This window comes from Budorcas taxicolor, chromosome 2, assembly GCF_023091745.1.
Source record: "Budorcas taxicolor isolate Tak-1 chromosome 2, Takin1.1, whole genome shotgun sequence".
Lineage (NCBI taxonomy): Eukaryota > Metazoa > Chordata > Mammalia > Artiodactyla > Bovidae > Budorcas > Budorcas taxicolor.
This window is the reverse complement of record NC_068911.1, coordinates 134,360,475-134,385,908: the sequence shown is the minus strand read 5'-3', so window position 1 is coordinate 134,385,908 and position 25,434 is coordinate 134,360,475. Positions and strand designations below refer to the sequence as shown.

The 25,434-nt window shown below is 43.5% G+C and overlaps 1 protein-coding gene across 1 annotated transcript in view; it reads left to right on the top strand.

The window, feature by feature from the left end:
• The first annotated feature begins 16,583 nt into the window (after window positions 1–16,583).
• The window catches only part of FLACC1 (flagellum associated containing coiled-coil domains 1), a 29,940-nt gene continuing 21,089 nt past the window's right edge, over window positions 16,584–25,434 (top strand). The window contains exons 1-6 of the mRNA XM_052635863.1: window positions 16,584–16,696; window positions 17,187–17,261; window positions 19,726–19,774; window positions 21,480–21,613; window positions 23,094–23,187; window positions 25,188–25,249. Of these exons, the coding sequence (XP_052491823.1) occupies window positions 16,584–16,696; window positions 17,187–17,261; window positions 19,726–19,774; window positions 21,480–21,613; window positions 23,094–23,187; window positions 25,188–25,249 (527 nt within the window). The remainder of the gene's footprint in view (window positions 16,697–17,186; window positions 17,262–19,725; window positions 19,775–21,479; window positions 21,614–23,093; window positions 23,188–25,187; window positions 25,250–25,434) is intronic.

Genomic DNA, 25,434 nt, shown 5'->3' with positions numbered 1-25,434 from the left:
CTCAGATGGTAAAGAATCTACAGGCAATGCAAGAGTCCCAGGTTCAATCCCTGGGTTGGGATTATCCCCTGGAGAAGGAAATGGCAACCCACCCCAGTATTCTTGCCTGGAGAATCCCCATGGACTGAGGAGCCTGGCGGGATACAGTCCATAGGGTCACGAAGAGTCGGACATGAATGAGCATCTAACACACACGCACCACCCAGTCTGCTCATGGTACTTGGAGTCGTGGCAGCTATCATGCAACCATGAGGCTCCCCTCTGTCAGCACACTGAGGGTAGCAGGACAGAAAGATGGAAAGAACCCAGTTCTAAAATGATGTTTCTGAGTCTGCACCAACCCTGGCAGCACGACCAGCAGAACTTGTATTTCATGAAATTAATGAACATCTTTGATTTAAGCCACAATCATTAACATGATAGTTGTACATGTTTTAACTAATACCTGGCCCACAGTTTGATAAGCACTGTCATAAATATTGTTTCTCGGGGCTCTGTTCTGGATCCTCTTCTCTTCTTACACACACCCTTTCCCTGTATGATCTCATCCACCACCTTGGCTTAAAATATGATCTACTTTGAAGACTCCTAGTATTTCTGGCCCAGACTCTTCTTTTGAACACCCCAAACATGTAACAAACTCTGTAACAGACCTTACCTCTTGGATGTCTTCCTGGCACCTCAGACTCAACAAGTCCAAGAAACCATGACCTTTTCCCCTGAACTTGTTTGTTCCCCAGACTTTCCCATCTTGATAAATGACCCCACCATCTGCTCAATTGCTTGAGCTAGAGACCCAGGAATCATCACCACCTCCTTCTCCTTCAATCACCAAGTCCTATAGTGTCCTCTTTCTCTCCATCTCCACTGCTTCTCCCTCAGTTGAGGCCACTGTTGAGTCTCATTTGGCCACTGCCACAGACTCCTAACCAGTTTTCCTCCCATGGCCCCTCCAATTGTTTGTCTACACTGCAGTCAAACTTATCTTTCTAATATGCAAAGCTAGTTAAATTCTTTCTCTAGTTAAAACTATTGCCTGACTCATTAAATTAGAAAGGGATCTTTTCTATCCACACCCACTACATGGGGTAAGGCCCTCAGTAAAAGCTTCATTGTGCTTTTATTGAATTTATTAATTGTCTGTTTCCCTCAGTTCAGTTCAGTCAGTTCAGTCGCTCAGTCGTGTCCGACTCTTTGTGACCCCATGAATCGCAGCACACCAGGCCTCCCTGTCCATCACCAACTCCCGGAGTTCACTCAGACTCACGTCCACCGAGTCAGTGATGCCATCCAGCCATCTCATCCTCTGTTGTCCCCTTCTCCTCCTGCCCCCAATCCCTCCCAGCATCAAAGTCTTTTCCAATGAGTCAACTCTTCACATGAGGTGGCCAAAGTACTGGAGTTTCAGCTTTAGCATCATTCCTTCCAAAGAAATCCCAGGGCTGATCTCCTTCAGAATGCTCTGGTTGGGTCTCCTTGCAGTCCAAGGGACTCTCAAGAGTCTTCTCCAACACCACAGTTCAAAAGCATCAATTCTTCGGCGCTCAGCCTTTTTCACAGTCCAACTCTCACATCCATACATGACTACTGGAAAAACCATAGCCTTGACTAGATGGACGTTAGTCGGCAAAGTAATGTCTCTGCTTTTGAATATGCTATCTAGGTTGGTCATAACTTTTCTTCTAAGGAGTAAGCATCTTTTAATTTCATGGCTGCAGTCACCATCTGCAGTGATTCTGTAGCCCCCCAAAATAAAGTCTGACACTGTTTCCACTGTTTCCCCATCTATTTCCCATGAAGTGATGGGACCAGATGCCATGATCTTCATTTTCTGAATGTTGAGCTTTAAGCCAACTTTTTCACTCTCCTCTTTCACTTTCATCAAGAGGCTTTTTAGCTCCTCTTCACTTTCTGTCATAAGGATGGTGTCATCTGCATATCTGAGGTTATTGATATTTCTCCCAGCAATCTTGATTCCAGCTTGTGTTTCTTCCAGTCCTTTTGATCAGGGGAACTAAAGTATCTTCCACACCTCACAAACAGTGCCTGGCACACAACAGATAGTAAGGACAAGATGGCAGAGTAGAAGGACATGCCCTCATCTTCTCCTGCGAGAACTCCAAAATTACAAGTTGCTGCTGAGCAACCATCGACAGGAAAATGTTGGATCCCACCAAAAAACAAAAGATACCCCATATCCAAGGGCAAAGGAGAAGCCTCAGCAAGATGATAGGAGGGGCAAAATTGCATTTAGGATCAAACCCCATACCCTCCAGAGACATTCAGAGGGCTTAAACAAAACCTTGTGTGCACCAGGAGACCCCACGGAGACTGAGCCAGACCTGCCTGTGAGTGTTTGAGTGTCTCCTGCAGAGACACAGGTCAGCAGTGCTCTGCCACAAGGCAGGAGCTCTGGGTGCAGCACACCTGGGAATGGAATAAGCCCTCTTGGAGGAGGTCGCCATTAACTCCACCATAGAGCTGACAGAACCTACACAGTACTGGAGAAATAGACTCTTGGAGGCCACACACAAAACCTAGTGCACACCAGGACCCAGGAGAAAGGAACAGTGACCCCACAAGAGACTGACCCAGATGTGTCCATGAGGGTCCAGGAGTTTCCAGAAGAGGCGTGGATCGGCAGTGGCCTGCTGCTGGGTTGGGGCACTGAGTGCTGCATTGTATGCATGGGACCTTTTGAAGGAGGTCACCATTATCTTCATTACCTCCACCGTAGTTTGGCCTCAGGTCAAACAACAGCACTGCCCATTAACAGAAAATTTGGATTAAAGATTTACTGAGCATGTCCTCACCCATCAGTTCAGTTCACTTAAGTTCAGTCACTCAGTCCTGTCCAATTCTTTGCTATCCCATGGATTGCAGCACGCCAGGCTTCCCTGTCCATTACCAACTCCCAGAGTTTACTCAAACTCATGCCCATTGAGTCAGTGATGCCATCCAACCATCTCATCCTCTCTCATCCCTTTCTCCATCTGCCTTCAATCTTTCCCACCATTGGGATCTTTTCCAATGAGTCAGCTCTTTGCATCAGGTGGACAAAGTATTGGAGTTTCAGCTTCAACATCAATCCTTCCAATGAACATTCAGGATTGATTTCCTTTAGGATGGACTGGTTGGATCTCCTTGCAGTCCAAGGGACTCTCAAGAGTCTTCTCCAACACCGCAGTTCAAAAACATAAATTCTTGGGCACTCAGCTTTCTCTATAGTCCACCTCTCACATCCATACATGACTACTGGAAAAACCATAGCCTTAACTAGACGGATCATTCTTGGCAAAGTAATGTCTCTGCTTTTTAATATGCTCTCTAGTTTGGTCATAACTTTTCTTCCAATCAGTAAGTGTGTTTTAATTTCATGGCTACAGTCACCATCTGCAGTGATTTTGGAGCCCAAAAAAATAGTCAGCCACTGTTTCCACTGTTTCCCCATCTATTTGCCATGAAGTGATGGGACCAGATGCCATGATCTTAGTTTTCTGAATGTTGAGCTTTAAGCCAACTTTTTCACTTTCATCAAGAGGCTCTTTAGTTTTTCTTCTCTTTCTGCCATAAGGGTGGTGTCATCTGCATATCTGAGGTTATTGATATTTCTCCTGGCAATCTTGATTCCAGCTTGTGCTTCATCCAGCCCAGCATTTCTCATGATGTACTCTGCCTATAAGTTAAATAAGCAGGATGACAATATACAGCCTTGACGTACTCCTTTTCCTATTTGGAACCAGTCTGTTGTTCCATGTCCAGTTCTAACTTTGCTTCCTGACCTGCATATAGGTTTCTCAAGAGGCAGGTGAGGTGGTCTGGTATTCCCATCTCTTTCAGAATTTTCCACAGTTTATTGTGATCTACACAGTCAAGGCTTTGGCATAGTCAATAAAGCAGAAATAGATGTCTTTCTGGAATTCTCTTGCTTTTTTGATGATCCAGCAGATGTTGACAATTTGATTTCTGGTTCCTCTGCCTTTTCTGAAACCAGCTTGAACATCTGGAAGTTCATGGTTCATGTATTGCTGAAGCCTGGCTTGGAGAATTTTGAGCATTACTTTGCTAGCCTGTGAGATGAGTGCAATTGTGTGGTAATTTGAGCATTCTTTAGCATTGCCATTCTTTGGGCTTGGAATGAAAACTGACCTTTTCCAGTCCTGTGGCCACTGCTGAGTTTTCCAAATTTGCTGGCATATTGAGTGCAGCACTTTCACAGCATCATCTTTTATGATTTGAAATAGCTCAACTGGAATTCCATCACCTCCACTAGCTTTTGTTCTGCCCATCAGAACAAGACCCAGTTTCCCCCTCAGTCAGTTTCTCCCATCAGGAAACCTCCATATGCCTCTTATCTTTATCCATCAGAGGGCAGACAGAATAAAAACCACAATCAAAGAAAACTAATCAAATTGCTCACATGGACCACAGCCTTGTCTAACCCACTGAAACTATGATCCATGTCATGTAGGGCCACCCAAGACGGACAGGTCACGATGGAGAGTTCTGACAAGACATGGTCCACTGGAGAAGGAAATGGCAAGTATTCTTGCCTTGAGAACCCCATGAATAGTACAAAAAGCAAAAAGATAGTACACTGAAGGATGAACTCCCCAGGTGGGTAGGTGCCCAATATGCTACTGGAGAAGAGTGGAGAAATAACTCAAGAAAAGAATGAAGAAATGGAGCCAAAGCAAAAACAACACTCAGTTGTGGATCTGACTAGTGATGGAAGTAAAGTCTGATGCTGTAAAGAAAAATATTGCATTGGAACCTGGATGTTAGGTCCATGAATCAAGGTAAATTGGAAGTGGTTAACAGGAGAGGGCAAGAGTGAACATCAACATTTTAGGAATCAGTGAACTAAAATGGACTGAAATGAGTGAATTTAACTCAGATGACAATTATATATACTACTGTGGGCAAGAATCCCTTAGAAGAAATGGAGTAACCCTGATAGTCCACAAAAGAGTCTGAAATGCAGTACTTGAATGCAATCTCAAAAATGACAGAATGATCTCTGTTCACTTCCAAGGCAAACCATTCAATATCACAGTAATCCAAGTCTATACCCCAAGAGTAATGCTGAAGAACAGTTCTATGAAGACACACAAGACCTTCTAGAACTAACACCCAAAAGAGATGTCCTTTTCATGATAAGGGGCTGAAATGCAAAAGTAGGAAGTCAAGAGATACCTGGAGTAACAAGCAAATTGATCTTGGAGTACTAAATGAAGCAGGGCAAAAGCTATCACAGTTTTGCCAAAATAACACACTGGTCAGAGTAAACACCCTCTTCTAACAACACAAGAGAAGACTCTACACATGCATATCACCAGATGATCAACACTGAATCAGATTGATTATATTCTTTGTAGCCAAGATGGAGAAGTTCTATAAAGCCAGCAAAAACAAGACCCGGAGCTGACTATAGCTGAGACCATGCACTCCTTATTGCCAAATTCAGAATTAAATTGAAGAAAGTAGGGAAAACCACTAGACCATGCAGGTATGACCTAAATCAAATCCCTTATGATTATACAGTAGAAGTGAGAAATAGAGTCAAGGGATTAGATCTGATAGACAGAGTGCCTGAAGAACTATGGACAGAGTTCATGATATTGTACAGGAGGCAGTAATCAAGACCATCCCCAAGAAAAATAAATGCAAAAGAGCAAAATAGTTGTCTGAGGAGGCCTTACAAATAGCTGAGAAAAGCTGCTGCTGCTGCGGTTAAGCCACTTCAGTCATGTCCAATTCTGTGCGACCCTATAGACGGCAGCCCACCAGGCTCCCCCGTCCCTGGGAGTCTCCAGGCAAGAACACTGGAGTGGGTTGCCATTTCCTTCTCCCATGCATGAATGTGAAAAGTGAAAGTGAAGTCACTCAGTCCTGTCTGACTCTTAGCAACCACATGGACTGCAGCCTACCCAGCTCCTCTGTCCATGGGATTCTCCAGGCAAGGGTACCGAAGTGGGGTGCCATTGCCTAGCTGAGAAAAGAAGAGAAGTTAAATGCAAAGGAGAAAAGGAAAGATATACCCATTTGAATACAGAGTTCCAAAGAATAGCAAGGAGATAAGAAAGCCTTCCTCAGTGATCAATGCAAAGAAATAGAGGAAAACAATAGAATGGGAAAGACTAGAGATCTCTTCAAGAAAATGAGAGATACCAACGAAACATTTCATGCAAAGATGGGCACAATAAAGGACAGAAATGGTATTGGCCTAACAGAAGCAGAAGATATTAAAAAGAGGTGGTAAGAATACATAGAAGAACTATACAAAAGAGCTCTTCATGACCCAGCTAACCACGATGGTGTGATCACTCACCTACAGCCAGACATCCTAGAGTGCAAAGTCAAGTGGGCCTTAGGAAGCATCACTACAAACAAAGCTAGTGGAGGTGATGGAATTCCAATTGAGCTATTTCAAATACTAAAAGATGATGCTGTGAAAGTGCTGCAATCAATATGCTAGCAAATTTGAAAAACTCATCTGTGGCCACAGGACTGGAAAAGGTCAGTTTTCACTCCAATCCCAAAGAAAAGGCAATGCCAAGGTATGTTCAAACTACTGCATAATTGCACTCATCTCACAGGCTAGCAAAGTAATGCTCAAAATTCTCCAAGCCAGGCTTCAGCAATACGTGAACCATGAACTTCCAGATGTTCAAGCTGGATTTAGAAAAGGCAGAGGAACTAGAGATCAAATTGCCAACATCTGCTGGATCATCAAAAAAGCAAGAGAGTTCCAGTAAAGTATCTACTTCTGCTTTATTGACTATGCCAAAGCCTTTGACTGTGTGGATCACAACAAACTGTGAAAATTCTTCAAGAGATGGGAATACCAGATCACCTGCCCTGCCTCTTGAGAAATCTGTGTGCAGGTCAAGAAGCAACAGTTGGAACTGGATGTGGAACAACAGACTGGTTCCAAATGTGGAAAGCAGTATGTCAAGGCTGTATGTCGTCACCCTGCTTATTTAACTTATACGCAGAGTACATCATGAGAAATGCTGGGCTGGATGAAGCACAAGCTGGAATCAAGATTGCTGGGAGAAATATCAATAACCTCAGATATGCAGATGACACCCACCCTTATGGCAGAAAGAGAAGAAAAACTAAAGAGCCTCTTGATGAAAGTGAAAAAGTTGGCTTAAAGCTCAACATTCAGAAAACTAAGATCATGGCATCTGGTCCCATCACTTCATGGCAAATAGATGGGGAAACAGTGGAAACAGTGGCTGACTATTTTTTTGGGCTCCAAAATCACTGCAGATGGTGACTGTAGCCATGAAATTAAAACACACTTACTGATTGGAAGAAAAGTTATGACCAAACTAGAGAGCATATTAAAAAGCAGAGACATTACTTTGCCAAGAATGGTCCGTCTAGTCAAGGCTATGGTTTTTCCAGTAGTCATGTATGGATCTGTTTGGACTATAAACAAAGCTGAGCGCTGAAGAATTGATGCTTTTGAACTGGGGTGTTGGAGAAGACTCTTGAGAGTCCCTTGGACTGCAAGGAGATCCAACCAGTCCATCCTAAAGGTAATCAATCCTGAATGTTCATTGGAAGGATTGATGTTGAAGCTGAAACTCCAATACTTTGGCCACCTGATGCGAAGAACTGACTCATTGGAAAAGGCCCTGATGCTGGGAAGATTGAAGGCAGGAGAAGAAGGGGATGACAGAGGACAAGATGGTTGGATGGCATCACCAACTTGATGGACATGAATATGAGCAAGCTCCAGGAGTTGGTAATGGACAGGGAAGCCTGGCGTGCTGTAGTCCATGGGGTCGCAGAGTTGAACACAAGTGAGTGACTGAACTGAACTGATCTGATGGAGTAGAATGAATGGATGAACTTATACCAATGTTCTAAAAGCTCTGGCTTATGACAAATCGTGAAATCAATAAAGTAGATTTATAATCAGCTTTCATTTTAAATAGAAGAATTGTTAAAAATAGTAAAAGAAGGAACAGACTGGGAGTCTGGTCTTAACATGTACACACTACTCCATTTAAAATAGATTATCAAGAAGGACCTACTGTATAGCACAAGGAACTCTGCTCAATATTCTGTAGTAACATAAATAGGAAAAGAATTTGGAAGAGAATAGGCATATGTATATGTATAACTGAATTACTTTGCTGTACACGTGAAACTAACACAACATTGTTAATCAACTCTGCTCCAATATAAAATAATTTTTTAAAATAATTTTTAAACATAAATGAAAATTTAAAATTATTTTAAAAAGAAAGATAAAATAGTATGTAATAAGGGTATTATTTCATGTAATTTTTTAAAATAAAATATGAAAGAAATGGCAACCCACTCCAGTATCTTGCCTGGAAAATCCCAGGGACAGAAGAGTCTGGTGGGCTACAGTCCATGGGGTCGCAAAGAGTCGGACACGACTGAGCGACTTCACTTTCACTTTCACTTTCATGTACAATACAGTGAGGTGCAGTAGAATAAAAATAAAAGCTACTGGCCTTTGATAAACAAGCTTCTTTTTTTCTGTAATGAGTAAAAGCAGTTTTCTGTTCCGGCAAAAAATCTGAGCTTCTTGGTAATTGAGAAGGACTCCTACCCCGGGGTACTGGCACTTTAACAGATTTCAAAGCCTGAAATTCAAGGAAGAAAGTGCCTGCTTTAGAGTTTTAGGTTTCTGTGAGCAAATGACAAGAATTTAAAACCCACCACAGATCCTGCCACAGCCTACTAAGCCTAGGAGTGCTACTTAATTCTGTTTCCTCTGGTAGTATGTCTTAAACATATCTTGTCTCACATCTTGGAGAATTTCTTAATGGCTGCTTCTCCAGACTTCTCTCTTAAGAGCTGAGGGCCTGAGCCAATGAGATGCTGCCGTTCTGTTTCCATAGCAATAAAAGAAACAAACCTTCCCCCACCATCTGCTAAGGAAATGTCTCACAACTCCAACTCTCACAAGAGAGTCTGAGTGAAGGAGTGACTTTCTCCTCTAGTTTGACTTACACTGCAATACTAAAAGACTCACACTGGACTGTCTTCAGAAGGGGAATTCCGGCTCATGCCAGGTCAGCCTTTGTGAAGGACTTTGACTGGATTCCCTGGAAAACTGTGGATTTTCTGCTCTGGCATTTTAATCACTTGGAATGACCACTAAAGTCTTGCATCCTGGAACCCTCCGGATTTGACCTAAAATTAATTCTGATTTTGCATTGATGAAAAAGAGCTTCTCTAACCTTATGGTGACTTTAAGACTCTTGAATTGAAAAGAAACTACATGGGGAAAACAAATCTTTGGGCAGTCCAAGGTAAGCTCTTTGGAAAAATGTTTCATAAAAATTTTTTTCTTCTGATTATTAATGCGGACCAGTGACCGTTCTGGAGGCTCAGCTGCGCACTGGTGACTACAGGGTCACCAATTGGCACATTCAGTCCATAAGTCTCAGGTAAAATCATCAGAAAGAGATATAGGAAAGGAAAAGAGTGAGGAGCAAGATTCTAAAACATACACACACACCCCTATAGTCTTGGAGCCATAAAATGCACATCTAGCCACTGTGTATGCGTTAGATCTATCCATGCTGATGTGGAAATATCTATTAGATATCCTGTTGTTTAGTTGCCTAGTCGTGTCCAACTCTTTTGTGACCTCTTGGATTTGTAACTTCCCAAGCGCGTCTGTCCATGGGATTTCCCAGGCAAGAATACTAGGGTGGGTTGCCATTTCCTTCTCCAGGGGATTTTCTTAACCAGGGATTAAACTTGAGTTTCCTGCCTGGCAGACAGATTCTTTACCACTGAGCCACCTGGAATGTCCAGATATACATACACCAAAAAAGGCAAGGCATGGTGTAGTGTGTAAAGTGTGTTCTTGTTTATGTAAAAACTTTTTAAATATTATAGAATATTTCTGGAAAGATACCCAAAAAGCTGTTAACAGCGATTCCCTCTTGGAGGAATATGAAGGCAGAGGGGTGACATTTAGCTTGTATGCACAGTTATTGAAATATAAAATACTGCCATACTGGCTGTTCATATACATTGTTCAAGCCCCTCAAATGTCATGCCTGCCTCCTTGGTTACCTCCACAATTCTCCTGGCACCCCCAGACCTCCTCAGGATTCAGCGAGTGGTTACTACCTGGTGTGGGGATGGGAGTGGGGTCCTCTGTCACCCTGTTACACTCCATAACCCTCAACTATTCTGCTTGTTCCATACCCTTGTCTTGCTGGTTGTTAATAATTTTGAGTATCATTCCCATGGGTATTTGGAGGCCTTTACTTTTTTTTTTTACATCAGTTCCAATGTTTCATATTTATTACTGAGTCTCAGACTGATAGTTAGGAAATAAGAAACATCAGGAGCCAAGCATTACAGTAGTGATGTTCTCACTGTGATTTGGCTGCTTAAAAAAGTGGTCTACATGTTAAGACCACTTCTTATAGACCCAGCTTGCTTCTTATAGACCCAGCTTGGTTCTTCTCCAATGTCTTCTCTTGGAGTTGTACCTGATTTTATTGCCAGTTTTCATTCGAATCCATTGAGGAATGGGACGATTCTGCTTTTGTTTCTTGGCCAGGAATCGCTTGATCCTGAAAGTCTTGTGAGAAGACATGGTGAGGAGAGAACTCAACCGCACATAGGATGGCGGAGAAGAGAAAAGAGCAGGCCTTTACTTTTTAAGAGTGAAAGAAGATGCACCAAGGCATTGCTCATAATCGGCATAATCGGGAAAAAAGGAAACAAGCAAATGTTTATTAATACAAAACTAGCTAAAAATATAAATGGGTACATTCATAAAAGGGAAATTTGCAAAGTCATGATAATATAGAAACAAATTTCAGGCTTTTTAATTTTTTTTGTTATTGTTTACTTTTTGTTCGCTTGGGTCTTTGTTGCTGCACGTGGGCTTTCTCTAGTTGCAGTGAGCGGGGCTACTCTCTTGTTGTGGAGCATGGGTTCCAGGGTGTGAGGGCTCAGTACTTGTGGCACGTGAGCTTAGTTTCCCTGCAGCACGTGGAATCTTCCTGGACCAGGGATGAAACCTGTGCCCCCTGCTTTGGCAGTCAGATTCTTAACCATTGGACGACCAAGGAAGTCTTCAGTCTTGTTTAAAAGGTTTGTTTTAAATAATTAAAATTATAGATTTGCTTTAAATTTTCTTTAAAATAATCTAGTGTTAGAAAAGTGGATTAACTCAGTTCACTGCTCTGTGATGACCTAGAGGGGTAGGGTGGGGGAGGGGGAGTGAGTCTCAAGAGGGAGGGTGTATATGTAAACTTACAGTTGATTCACATTGTTGTACAGCAGAAACAAGCACAACATTGTAAAGCAATTATTCTCCAATTTTTAAAAAGGTGAGCTAAGATGGAAGAGACTAGCCATAAATTGCTAATTATTGTAGCTAGGTGACAATACGTGTGAGTTCCCTGTACTCTTTTCTCTACTTCTGTACATTTTAGGAATTTCTCCACAGTAGACTTAAGTTTAAAAATAATTCTATGATTGTATATGTATATAGTTACTGACTATATGTTTAAAAAGGCATATCTAGGATGTAAGTAGAATTTGCTTTCATTTATGGAAAATTATGCATCTGTTTCTCTAGACTAGAGAGAATTCTAGAGGGTACTCACCAAAATATTTTCAGTGGTCACTTCTAGATGCTAGTATTTTGGATTATTTTTACTTAGTTGGGCTTTTCTGTGTTATTTTCTTTACAACAAACATAATTCAATTTAACACATATTTTTTTAAAAGCCTATTCTCCTACAAATTTAGAAATAAAAGCTTCTGTAAACAAAATAGCTTCTTCATGATGTTCCTAAACTCAATTGCCAGTTTTTGAAACCCTAATGTATGCAAGGCAGTGTGCTGAGAACTTTCATGACATGGTCTCATTTCATGTGCCTGAGACCCCAGTGAGGAGGCATGAATTTTTTCCCCATTTTGCAGATGAGGAAGCTGAGACTCATAAAAATGAAAGTACATTTATTGGTGTCCCACAGATGATAAGCAGATTTCCTGTGCAAAATCAGACCCAACTGATTCCAAAACCCAACGGAAATTTTAGTAAAGAATGTTGTGAAGAGGGATATAATGGAATATTACTAAGTCACAAAAAAAGAATGAAATCTTGCCATTTGCAATAATATGAATGGACCTAGAGACTATTATGCCAAGTGAAATAAGTCAGAGAAAGACAAACAGTATGATTTCACTTATATGTGGAATCTAAAAAACAAATCATCCCTTTTCATTTTTGCAAACATTCCAGTATATTCTATATCTTTAGAATAAAATTTCTAATTTTAATATAACATTTTAAAACATTTTAATTATTTACACTCTTTTAAAACTCAGTTTCCTTTCAACTTTTCCATATGACTTTTTTTTTTTTATTTTTAGAGGTTGCCTTTTATCCATATGACTTTTTAACCAGCCAATCAACTCTGATTTACTCTATTCTGATAACATACCATATTGGCCTGTCCTTTTGAATGTGAGTTATTTTCAACAAAAACCTTAACAATGACTTTTAAATTTTTTTTAAAAAAGCAAATGAACAAGCAAGACAAAACAGAAACAGACTCAGATACAGAGAACAAAGTGGTTGCCAGAAAGAAGAAGGGTAAAAACTTGGGCAAAATAGGTGAAGAGGATCAAGAGGTACAAATTTCCAGTTATAAAATAACTATCATAGAGATATAATGTATAGCATAGGGAATATTCTCAGTATCATTGTAATAACTTTGCATGTGACAAATGGTTACTAGACTTTTATTAGCTTATAATGTATATAAATGTCAAATCACTGTGTTGTATACTGGAAACTAATATATTGTATCCCTTAGAAGAAATGGAGTAGCCATCATAGTCAACAATATAGTCCAAAATGCAGTACTTGGATGCAATCTCAAAAACGACAGAATGATCTCTGTTCATTTCCAAAGCAAACCATTCAATATCACATTAATCCACATCTATCCCCCAACCAGTAATGCTGAAGAAGCTGAAGTTAAACAGTTTTATGAAGACCTATAAGACCTTCTAGAACTAACACACAAAAAAGATGTCCTCATCATTATAAGGAATGCAAAAGTAGGAAGTCAAGAAATACTTGGAGTAAAAGGCAAATTTGGCCTTGGAGTACAGAATGAAGCAGGACAAAGGCTAACAGAGTTTTGCCAAAAGAATTCACTGGTCATGCCAAACACCCTCATCCAATAACACAAGAGAAGACTACACATGCACATCACCAGATGGTCAACACCGAAATCAGATTGATTATATTCTTTGCAGCCAAAGATGGAGAAGCTCTATACAGTCAGCAAAAACAAGACCAGGAGCTGACTGTGGCTCAGATCATGAACTCCTTATTGCCAAATTCACAATTAAATTGAAGAAAGTAGGGAAAAACTACTAGACCATGCAGGTATGACCTAAATCAAATCCCTTACAGTTATACAGTGGAAGTGAGAAATAGAGTCAAGGGATTAGATTGGACAGACAGAGTGCCCGAGGAACTATGGACAGGGGTTCATGATAATGTACAGGAGGCAGGGATCAAGACCATCCCCAAGGGAAAGAAATGCAAAAAGCAAAATAGGTGTCTCAGGAGGCCTTGCAAATAGCTGAGAAAAGAAGAGAAGCTAAATGCAAAGAAGGAAAGGAAAGAAATGAACATCTGAATACAGAGTTCCAAAGAATAACAAGGAGAGATAAGAAAGCCTCCCTCAGTGATCAACGCAAATAGAGGAAAACAACAGGATGGGAAAGACTAGAAATCTCTTCAAGAAAATGAGAGATACCAAGGGAACATTTCATGCAAAGATGGGCTTGATAAAGGACAGAAATGGTATGGACCTAACCGAAGCAGAAGATATTAAGAAGAGGTGGCAAGAATACATGGAAGAATTGTACAAAAGATCTTCATGACCCAAATAATCATGATGGTGTGATCACTCATCTAGAGCCAGACATCTTGGAATGTGAAGTTAAGTGGGCCTTAGAAAGCATCACTACGAACAAAGCTAATGGAGGTGATGGAATTCCAGTGGAGCTGTTTCAAATCCTGAAAGATGATGCTGTGAAAGTGCTGCACTCAATATGCCAGCAAATTTGGACAACTCAACAGTGGCCACAGGACTGGAAAATGTCAGTTTTCATTCCAATTCCAAAGAAAGGCAATGCCAAAGAATGCTCAAACTACCGCACAATTGCACTCATCTCACATGCTAGTAAAGTAATGCTCAAAATTCTCCAAGCCAGGCTTCAACAGTATGTGAACCGTGTACTTCCAGATGTTCAAGCTGGATTTAGAAAAGTCAGAGGAACCAGAGATCAAATTGCCAACATCTGTTGGATCATTGAAAAAGCAAGAGAGTTCCAGAAAAACACCTATTTCTGCTTTATTGACTACGCCAAAGCCTTTGACTGTGTGGATATCAGCAAATTGTGGAAAATTCTGAAAGAGATAGGAATACCAGACCACCTGGCCTGGCTCTTGAGAATTCTGTATGTAGGTCAGGAGGCAACAGTTAGAACTGGACATGGAACAACAGACTGGTTCCAAATAGGAAAAGGAATACGTCAAAGCTGTATATTGTCAACCTGCTTATTTAACTTCTATGCAGAGTACATCATGAGAAACGCTGGGCTGGATGAAGCACAAGCTGTAATTAAGATTGCCGGGAGAATATCAATAACCTCAGATTTGCAGATGACACCACCTTTATGGCAGAAATCGAGAAAGAACTAAAGAGCCTCTTGATGAAAATGAAAGAGGAAAGTGAAAAAGTTGACTTCAAACTCAACATTCAGAAAACTAAGATCGTGGAATCTGGTCGCATCACTTCATGGCAAATAGACAGTGGAAACAGTGGGAGACTTTATTTTTTTGGACTCCAAAATCTCTGCAGATGGTGACTGCAGCCATGAAATTAAAAGACACTTGCTTCTTGGAAGAAAAGCTATCACCAATCTAGACAGCACGTTAAAAAACAGAGACATATCTTTGCCAACAAAGGTCCGTCTTGTCGAAGCTATGGTTTTTCTAGTAGTCATGTATAGATGTGAGCGTTGGACTATAAAGAAAGCTGAGCACTAAAGAACTGATGCTTTTGAACTGTGGTGTTGGAGAAGACTTGGACTCCCTTGGACTTGGACTTGGATGTGCTGCAGTCCATGGGGTCACAAAGAGTCAGACACGACTGAGCAACTGAACTGAACTGAACTGAATATATTGTATGTCAAATATACTTTAATAAAAACTAGAGGAAAAAAACTATGGTTGAGGTGAATCCTTGATCACAAATACAGAGCTCCTTTTGGCATGTAAGGTAACATATTTACTCAGAACATGGGGGAGGAGAGGAAGGGGAAGTAATACCATTTGCCCTACCATGTGCTCCAGCAGATGTCGAATACCCATCCGAAACATCGGATAATCTACCAGTTCCAACCCTGCATCTTGGGGGGCTTTCTCCTGGAAATTGGCTTCCGCTGGTTTGTATGTCCTTTGCAGGCTCACGAGCTGTAGTTTCCTATGGTGAACTAAGTGAGGGAGTCACAGTGCCGAGCCCATATGGACACCACTTGTGCGATATTGTCTCCTCTCTCCCTCTCTCTGTTCTTGTGAAATTAAATATCTCTTAATCTGTGCTCTCATTTTAGCGGAGTTCTGGAAAAGAAATAAGATAAACAAGTATGATCAAGCCTCCATGTTTACCTGATAGTTGTTTTTCATGCAGACCTTTGTTATAGAGTTTTTTGTTTTTATGAAGCCAAGAAGGAAGAGTTTTGGCTGTGCAATTCAGACCAGTGACCAGGAAAGAGAACCTGAAAGGTTCCCTTGCACTGTAATTTGAATAACAGAGCTGCTTTTCTAGGAAGGTCTATGCATGACCTACCTGTTACAGGCATTTCTCTGCACTTCAGAGATAGCTAGTGTGACCTGATGGAAGAGCAAATGCTCAGGAGTCAGATAGATTTGTGTTTGTTTCCAGCTTTGTGACTTGCTTCCTCCGTTACCTTTCTGAGCCTCACTATCCTCATCTATCAAGTTGGCATAACAATGACTGATCATTTATTGTGGATCTGGCTCATAGTAAGCACTCAGCAACTCCTTCCCAGGTGGCTCAGTGGTAAAGAACCTGCCTGCCAATGCAGGAGATGCAGGTTTGATCCTGGGTCAGGAAGATCCCCTGGAGAAGAAAATGACAACCCGCTCCAGTGTTCTTGTCTGGGAAATCCCGTGGACAGAGGAGCCTGGTAGGCTGCAGTCCATGGGGTTGCAAAGAGTCGGACATGACTGAGCAACTAAATAACAACAACATCAAATGTTAAACAGCGTTCAAATCAGATCTCCTGGGTGGCCAGAGGTGAGGTGTTGCGCTATGTTCGAGACCCTGTACCACACTGACAGCTTCCAGAATCTGTCATCTGTGCTTTGGGCTTTCCCTGGGTTCTTCCCAATTCATCTCTAAGCGTTGTTGCTCTGACTCTCAACAGTGTAACTCTGCTGCTGTTTTCCTACTTCGGTGAGGGCCTCCCGACCAAGCAGCCAAGACAGCCCCTGACCTGCCATGTACCCCAACCCCCTCATCTACTGCACCTGCTGGGATCCCTGGAACTTGGGGCCACGAAAGCTAATCAAGACCCCTCAGCCACCAAGCAAGACCTCCTCAGTGAAGCCCAAGTAAGGATTATCCAGGATGGAGTGTGGCCGGAGGGCTTGGGTTCCGTGGAGTGGGGCAGCCATCTTTCTCTCAAAAGATTTCCAAAACAGTCAGCTTGGCAGCAAAATCCCAAAGCGGCCAGAAAGCCCGGCTTTACTCACCTGTTGGCTGCACAGCACTCTGGACAGGGCAGCAGGGGCGGAGTGTGGTTTCAATGAGGAATCTGCAGAGTAAGCACAGGAGGGAAAGGGCCATGGCAGGGCCCCCCACATGTGGGTCAAAGAGCTTCTGGAACTAGAGGACTGCAGCCCAGGAACCCCTGGTCAGTGAACAAGTGCCAGGGTCATCGGCCTGAGGTTCCCCAGACCATCCTGATTATAAAGATTCCCATTGGCAGATTGTGTCTTCCAATTTGGGGTCACTGTGGGGGTCTCCCTTACCTGAGAGTGCTAAAGCAGTTTCCTGAATTTCCAATTTTCTCTTTCTCATGATTTCCTTTTTCACTGTCAGGCTCTCTCCTCTTCCTCCAGCTGGAAAAAAACAGAATTATGCCCAACCGATAACCAAACCTGTTGTCTCCCCAAAGTAAGTATTTTCACGTCCATGGGACAGGAACGGTTTGAGGTATGTGAATAAAATAATCTCCCTTCTGTGCCTTTACAACGTTTCCTGACTTGAGGTAACCGCTCCCAAGTGTGTCAAAGAAATGCCGGAACGCCCTGGGATTTCCCCCAAACCTCAGCTCCTACGGGTGGATTCTGTGGCCTTTTGCCCTCACTGCTTTCAAAGTCACTTCCAAAGAATTCTCATCAGGGTGCCCCAGAGAGCCCCTCCCTGCCCTAAAAGCGTTGAATGCCCACACACGTCCTTGACCAAAAACCTTCCATGGATTTATGGCGTGCACTCATCCTTTTCTTGATTACTTTGCTATGTCTAAGGATTTCTGTAGATTGCAGCTCTGTTTTTATTCATCAATTAAAATTTTCATTCACATTTTTAAGCTTATCTAGCGTAATTTAGGTTTAGGCCTTTGCATCAAACTTTGTATTCTATTTCCTTATTTATTTGGAAACCATTTACTGAGCACCTGCTATTTGCTAGACTTTGAGTTAGGTGCAGGGGGACAGCAATGAACACGGCCAAAGTCTCTGCTCTCTTGGACTTGCATTCTAGTGGGGAGGGCTGGGGAGATGACCATGAACATATAAATCCATCCAAAGACTGCAAGCACTATGTGAACAAACAGTGCAGGCATAGGGAGGAGGGGATGGTGAGGGTGGGGTTGTAATTTTGCACAGAGAGATCAGGGCAATCCCTGGGTAAGAGGTCAGTAGGAACTGCGCTGACCAATGGGGTGAAGCACTCCTGGCAAAAGAAACAGTGAATATAGAGGCCCTGGGTGGGAATTTGCTTGGCACATCTGATGTTTCCTGGAAAGCAAAAGGCCCACGTGGGGCCAGTGGAGGAAGGGAGGAGAGAGTGCAGGAAAATGAGCTCAAAGAAGTTGCAGGGATGCTGAATGCAGTCAGTAGAGTAACAATCACCCTCCTACCTCCCCGTAGAAGTCCACGTCCTAATCCCTGGAAATCGTCACTTTGTTCTGTTACTTGCTGAGGGGAAATGAAGGTGGCGGGTGGAATTAGGTTGCTCAGTAGCTGATAGATCATGCTGGATTATCCAGGATGTAATGTAAAGGTGGACTTAATGTAAAAGTAAAATTCCTTACCTATGAAAGAGGAAGACAGTGTATCAGAGAAGGAGAGGTGACAACAGAAGCACAGGCTGGAGTGATGACCTTGTTGGCTTTGAAGAGAGAGGATGAGGCTACTAGGAGTAGGGGCAGCTTCTAGGAGCTGGAAAAGGCAAGGAAATAGATTCTCCCCCAGAGCCTCCACGAGGAAGACAACCAGACCAACACCTCGGTTTTAGCCCAGGAAGACCCGTTTCAGACTTTGACTTCAGAACTAAACATAACAAGGTGTTGTTCTAAGCCACTAAATTCATAGTAATTTGTTACAATAACAGTGGGAAACTCACAGGGAAGTATGCTGGCCACTATAAGGACATTGATTTTCACTCCAAAAGGGATGGTGTATTCACTGCTGGGGCCACCATAACAAAAACCACAGACTTAAGTGGCTTAAGCAGCAGAAATGTATTGTCCCATAGTTCTGGAAGCTGGGAGTTCAGGATCAAGATGCTGGCAGGGTTGATCTCTGGTGAGGACTCTCTCCTTAGCTTGCAGATGGCTGCCCACTTGCCACCCCCTCACCGGATCTCTCCTTTGTGCGTACACATCCAGGGTTCTATGTGTCCTAATCTCTCTTGCAAGAACACCAGGAAAATGGTATTAGTGCCCACCTTAATGGCCTCATTTTAACTCAGTCACTTCTTTAAAGTTCGTAAATCCAAATACAGTCACATTCTGGGATGGCAGGTGTTAGGATTTCAATGTGGTGAATTATGGGAGGGACACAATTTAGTCCATAACACATAGGAAGCTGTCTGAGGATTCTGAGTAGAGTGATAGAATCCAATTTGCGTTGCTTGCCACCATAGCAGAAGGTAGTTACTCTTATTCGACTCTTCCAACATCCCAGGTAAGCTCCCCTGCAAATACTCTTATGACATTTGAGTACCTGACCCTATGCTCATGTTTCTGTATCTGGAAAAAAAATATTAATTATAATCAGGGTTAACACCAGGTCTCAGAACAGTAACACTTTGCTTACCCTGAATTTATTTAACCCTGGGCACTTTCAGGTTCCCAGAACACCGATTTCCAGTACAAACAGGAAGAAAGGCAGTTGTGCAGACACAGCAAGGATGTCACTAAAAAGCACATGCATTGAAGTTTAGGCACCGGCTCATAGAAGAGTGCTTGGATCTTCATATCAAGTTTCTAGGCCCTTGTTTTAGGAATGGTTCTACTATTAGGCTAGTGATGGGTTGATTTCCTACTTTTTTACTACCTATCATTTCATCACAATCTGTGTACCAACCTTCCTTTTTCCCCCGACTGCTTTCTAAGCATGCCTTTCTCTTACAGAATGAAAGTCCATTTAGGAAAACAAGAGGAGAGCAATAAATTAGCTAATGTGAGTAAAACCGGGAAGAGGGCAGTGGGGCTAACATTTATTGAGACCCGCTATGTGAAGACATAGATCTTTTACACACACTCTCCTCCTCGAATCTGTGCAATGATCCCCTGAGGAGCATCTGTCAAGATCACATTTAATGTGTTACTGGTAAGGGGTAGAACCAGGGCTTGAACTCAGCTCAGCCGGATCCTAGAGAAGGCATTTTATTAACCACTTTCGGCTGCCTTGTAGGGTGTAGGGTGAGGTGAGTCTCCCACAGAAACCAGATGGTGGCAATCAGTCCAGGCCAGGGAACAGCTTAAGCCCAGATGCAGGAAACCCTCTGCTGCACTTGGGAACCCACAAAGACAAGGGGACAGACCACCAGGGCACCTGAGAGGAGCCGGGATGGGAGGATGAGAGGAAAGGAGCATGGACAGGAGGGTGCTAGAGAAAGAGATGGGACCAAACCCAGAAGGACATGACACCTGCCTGGGAGTTTAGACCTAGTTCTCTTGGTGTCTGGAAGCCTTTAGGGGTCTGACACAGGTCAGGTTTACATTTTTAGAAAATGCCCTCCAGTGGGGTATGATTGGCCCCTTTTACACTCTCTGCTTATATCTATTTTCCTTGCCTCTCTTCCCCGGCTCCGCCTGTCTTATATGAAGATCACACAGTCTCTTGATGGTCAGGAAAAAAAAAATAAACAAAAATACAATAGCCCTCTAGGTGGGGAGGATGATGAACTTTAGGGGAGCCAGACTAAAGGCAGAGAGGCCAACTGAGAAGAGATCAGCAGAGCCAAGGAGCAAGATGACAGCGGCCTTGGACCACATGAGGGGCAGGGGTGTGGTGAAGAGAGGATGAGGTTGAGGCAGAGTTAGGAGGTAACAGATGCTACAGGGTGTCCTGCACAACTCAAGACAGTACATCTGGGACCAGCCCTGCAGTCCAGTGCTTGAGAATTCGCCTTGCAATGCAGGGGGTGCAGTTCAATCCCTGGTCAGAGAGCTAAGATCCCACATGCCTTGGGGCCAAAAAACCAAAACATAAAACAGAAGCAATACAACACATTCAATAACTACTTTTTTTATTTTTAAAAAAATGGCCACATCAAAAAATCTTTTTAAAAAAGACCGTACATTATCCTGGTCCACACTGGATGGTTGCCCCGCCCAGATGAATGATTTGGTGGAACTGACTAGAATTTTGAGGGTTTTGTTTTGTTTTGCTCACAATTGTGCTAGGTATTTTCTCATGTGTTATTTTGTTTATTTATCAAAAAAGCTCTTTGATGAAGAGTTATTATCTTCATTTTCTGATAAGCAAACTGAAGCTCAGAGATGCTGAATAACTGTGGCTACTGGCAGAGTCAGGATTTAAACTCAGGCCCATCTAATTCCAAAACCTGAGCAGCGTCCACAATGCCCAGCCGCCTCCTGGCATCTGGAAGGAGAATGCAGAAGAGGAGCAGGGCTCAGAGGCAGAGAGGGGAGCAGGGGTCAGCATTTGGGTTTTGCACATGTTGGGTTTGAAAAAGCCTATGACCCAGGGACCAGCTGAGTCTTGCAATTTGGTTTCAGGAGAGAGGGAACTGGGGGAGGCTACAGGGGAACACCCCACCTCGTGGGTCTAAGATGTGAGTAAGGCCCTAGAGGAATACTGGAGCAATCCCAACACTCCAAGTCTGCAATATGACCTCACATTCTACCTTGATGCCCAGGAAGTGATAAACGTGTCACCTGGCTACCGCCTCGTTCGGAACAGGGAGCAGATTTCTGTCACCTTGGGAGATGAGATGTTTGATAGGAAAAAACATTCAGAATCGGAGGACATGGGCAAAGTCAAAATTTCCAGGTAATGCCCTTGAACTCCCTCCAGCTCCCCAGACTTCTCCCTTCCTGTCCCAAGGACAAACCCTCACTTGCCACCCAGTCCACAGTGTCCCTTCACTCAGCCCTGTGCTGGCACCTCTCTGTACCCACCTCTCTGCTCAGAGCCCACTGGAGTCAGGAGGATGGACGGACGAGTCAGGCAGCTGATCTGGAAAATGACTGGGTTGGTGTCACTCATCCTAAAGGAGAGTAGTTGTTCCTGAAGGTAATGAGTAGATGAAATAGTCATACAATGGTCTGAATTTGAAGAATGAGAACTGAGAGTAAAGTCAGGACTTCTGGGAGGCCCGAGTCTGCATCTTTTCCCTTATGCCCAAAGACAACACTCAGTAATGCCTCTGAGAGATGCGGTGTGTAAGACTGGCCTGATTCCATTCCAGTTGAGCCTACGCCACCCCCTCTGTCATTCAAGGCTCACCCACTCCCCATCCTCCAGGACCATATAAAGTCAGTCCCCACATCCTTTTCATTTTTCCTCCTGAATCTCTAACTCATATCTCCTCTTTCCCCATCTCCTCCTACATCTTCTTTCTTCTTTTCTCGACCTGTTGAATTAAGGACCTCATGTCTGCTGCACTGCCTGCCTCCCTGTTAACTCCAGCTCAACCAAAGAGTGCTGAATAATCTTACAGATTTCATGGAGGCCCAAGAAACACAAATATCCATAATCTATTCTGAAAGCCACACTCTAAAATACCTTCTTTATCCTGTTTCCAGCCCATTCCTTGTCTGTGAAGACCATTCAGGTCTTCCCTTAGTCAGTAAAGAGTCTGCCAGCAATGCAAGAAACCTGGGTTCAGTCCCTGAGTCAGGAAGATCCCCTGGAGAAGGGTATGGCAACCCACTCCAGTATCCTTGCCTGGAGAATTCTGTGGACAGAGGAGCCTGGTGGGCTACAATCCATGGGGTCACAAAGAGTTGGACAAAGCTGAATGACTAACACTTTCACTTTCACTTTCTTCCAGAAACACAAAAATCCATAATCTATTCTGAAAGCCACATTCATAAATCCCTTCTTTGTCCTGTTTCCAGCCCATTCCTTGTCTATGAGTCTCTGTCAGCATCAATTCTATTCCCCCCAACTCATTTCCTAATCCTCTGATCTTCTCCCTCCTCCATTTCAACTATCTTTACTGAGTCAAAGTCAAACCCTAATAGATTTCTGACATCCTCCTCTTTCTCTTCTAATCTAGTGAGTCACCAAATTACCCCTACTCGCTTCTGGCCAGTCTACCCAAAAGGGCTGTGTCTGAGCTCAACAACCTTACTGCCAAATTTCCTTCTCCCAGCCCACCCTCTGCCCCTGCACCCCTACCCCATGATGATGGAGGAAGTGCAGAACACAGCCTGGCTCTCACTGGGCCAGAGCAGGCCATGCTCAGGGACAGCCCTGGCCGGCACAGCCTGGAAGCTCTGTGGGTGATGGGTTACTTGTCCCACAGGACTGATATCATTGCCGACCTCAAAGAACAGATCTCAGAGCTGACAGTGATCATAGAGCAAATGAACAGAGACCATCGTTCTGCCCAAAAATTGGTGAGTGGTCCTTGAGTGAGCTATGGGAAGGGGAAAGACCAATAGCTTCAGATGACCTGCTATGTTCCAGGCAAGGGGCCAAGTTCTTGACTCATGGGAGCCAGGTTGCCCAAGCAACAGCTCTGCAGATAAGATTGTGGTCACCCCGTTGTATTTCTCTGACTCCATCCTCATCCATAATTGCCAAGAACTCAAGTCCTTCCTCTAATTGTTGTTCAGTCACTCAGTCATGTCCAACTCTTTGCAATCCCATTTATCTGCAGCATGTCCATCACTATCTTCCAGAACTTGCTCAAACTCATGTCCGTTGAGTCAATGATGCCACCCAACCATCTCATCCTCTGTTGTCCCCTTCTCATCCGGCTCTCAGTCTTTCCCAGCATCAGGGTCTTTTTCAATGAGTTGGCTCTTCACATCAGGCGGCCAAATTATTGGAGCTTCAGCTTCAGCGTCAGTCCTTACAATTAATATTCAGGGTTGATTTCCTTTCAAGACTGACTGGTTTGATCTTCAGGCCTAAGTCAATTTGCAGGAGCCCCCTGGGTATCTCTGGCATGCTCAATGCTACTATCTTTTCCACTAGGAAAGAAAGAAAGTAAAGTCGCTCAGTCGTGTCCAACTCCTTGCGACCCCATGGACTATAGCCTACCACCCTCCTCCATCTATGGGATTTTCCAGCCAAGAGTACTGGAGTGGGTTGCTCCACTAGGGGGCACCAGCAATTTCCACTAGAGCCCTCTATGCCCTGTGTGGTGAGTTTAATTTCAGACCTTGCTGAAATTCTTGCTAATGGCACCAGCGTGACCACTACTTTAGTTTTGCTCAAAAACTGCCCAGAAGCCTCCAGTCCCACTTCCTGTTGCTATTGAAACTGTTGAAGCCCACTCTCCCGAATCTGTTGATTTCAGTTTGCACTCTTCTTGTCTCCTGGGGATTGTGGTGACACTCCCTTTAGATTTTACCATCTGCTTTATCATGGACTCTTCTCCCCCACCCCAAGCAGGGGTGCCTGGTGTCCTGAGCTGGAGTGATAAACCAGAGCGACACTTACATCTCTTTCCCATCCGCTCATGCTTGCTGTTACTGGAACCCATGTGTGAAGGGTGACTTCCCACCAGGCAGCCCCTCACCTTCTGACACACCCCAGGTGTGTCTGAATCCTATAGTGACCCAGCCTAGGACTCAGGCTGAGACCTTCCCTTCTGGTGATTCATCCCTGTATTTCTCTGAAAACGCTGTTTTTGTGGTCACCTTATACAGAGAGGAAATTGAGACTCAGGAAGTTAAATAATTTGCATGAGATCACTCAACTCATCCTTGGTGGGTTATTGGGCAAAACACACGCTTTCAAAACACCAGCCCTACTGAAGACATATTTAGAGATTATTTCAATGGAGAGACTTCACACTGTGATTCTCACATTCCTCCCGTCACACCCCACATTGTGTGACTGCACAAAGGGGAGAAGTGCTGGCCCCCCAACCCTTATCCCAGCTGGCAGTGTCCATTCCTCCTGAGACACCAGCCAGAGGACCCAATGTGTTAGAACAGAGGGTCACCTGCAACTGAGCACTCTCTGCCTCTGGAAACACAGTCATTCTGCCAAGGACTTATTAACATGGTCTTTAAGTTCATCGAAGACAGGGCCTGAGTCTTAGGCCTGTTTGATGTTTCCAGGTCAAGCTTTTGGCACAATAAATGATTGCTCAATTGAGTTACATATTCCCAAATCCAAAGGCCATGACCTTATAGAGATTACATCCAGCCAAAGGGGGAAAAAAAACAGTGAAAGGAATGGTTTCCATGCACCAACATCATGACCTGGTTTCATACCAAATGACAGAGGCAAGACTTGTTTCATGCCTTCAGTAACTATGTAGGAGAGGTGAGGGGAGTGAGGGGTACCCCATGAATGGGAAGGCTTCTCAGAAGTTGCAAGTTGAAGTGGAAGTGGGGTCCTCATTCCTGTCTTGTTAATACTGGCCTGGCCTCATTTCCAGCTCTCTAATGAAATGGATCTCCGCTGTGCCGAGATGCAGAAGAACTTTGAAAGCAAGACGAGGTATGCTTTCTGGCACAAGTTCCTGTATACTGCAGGTCCTAAGGTTCCTGTATCCTTGCAGGATTTCAGTTCACTGGGATTTCAGACAATGGGGTGGCAAGGGGTGGGGGAGATGAGAGACATGTCTTTGGAGAGCAGGATGGTTTGATCTGAGGCCACTGAAACATAGCACAGAGGTTATTCCT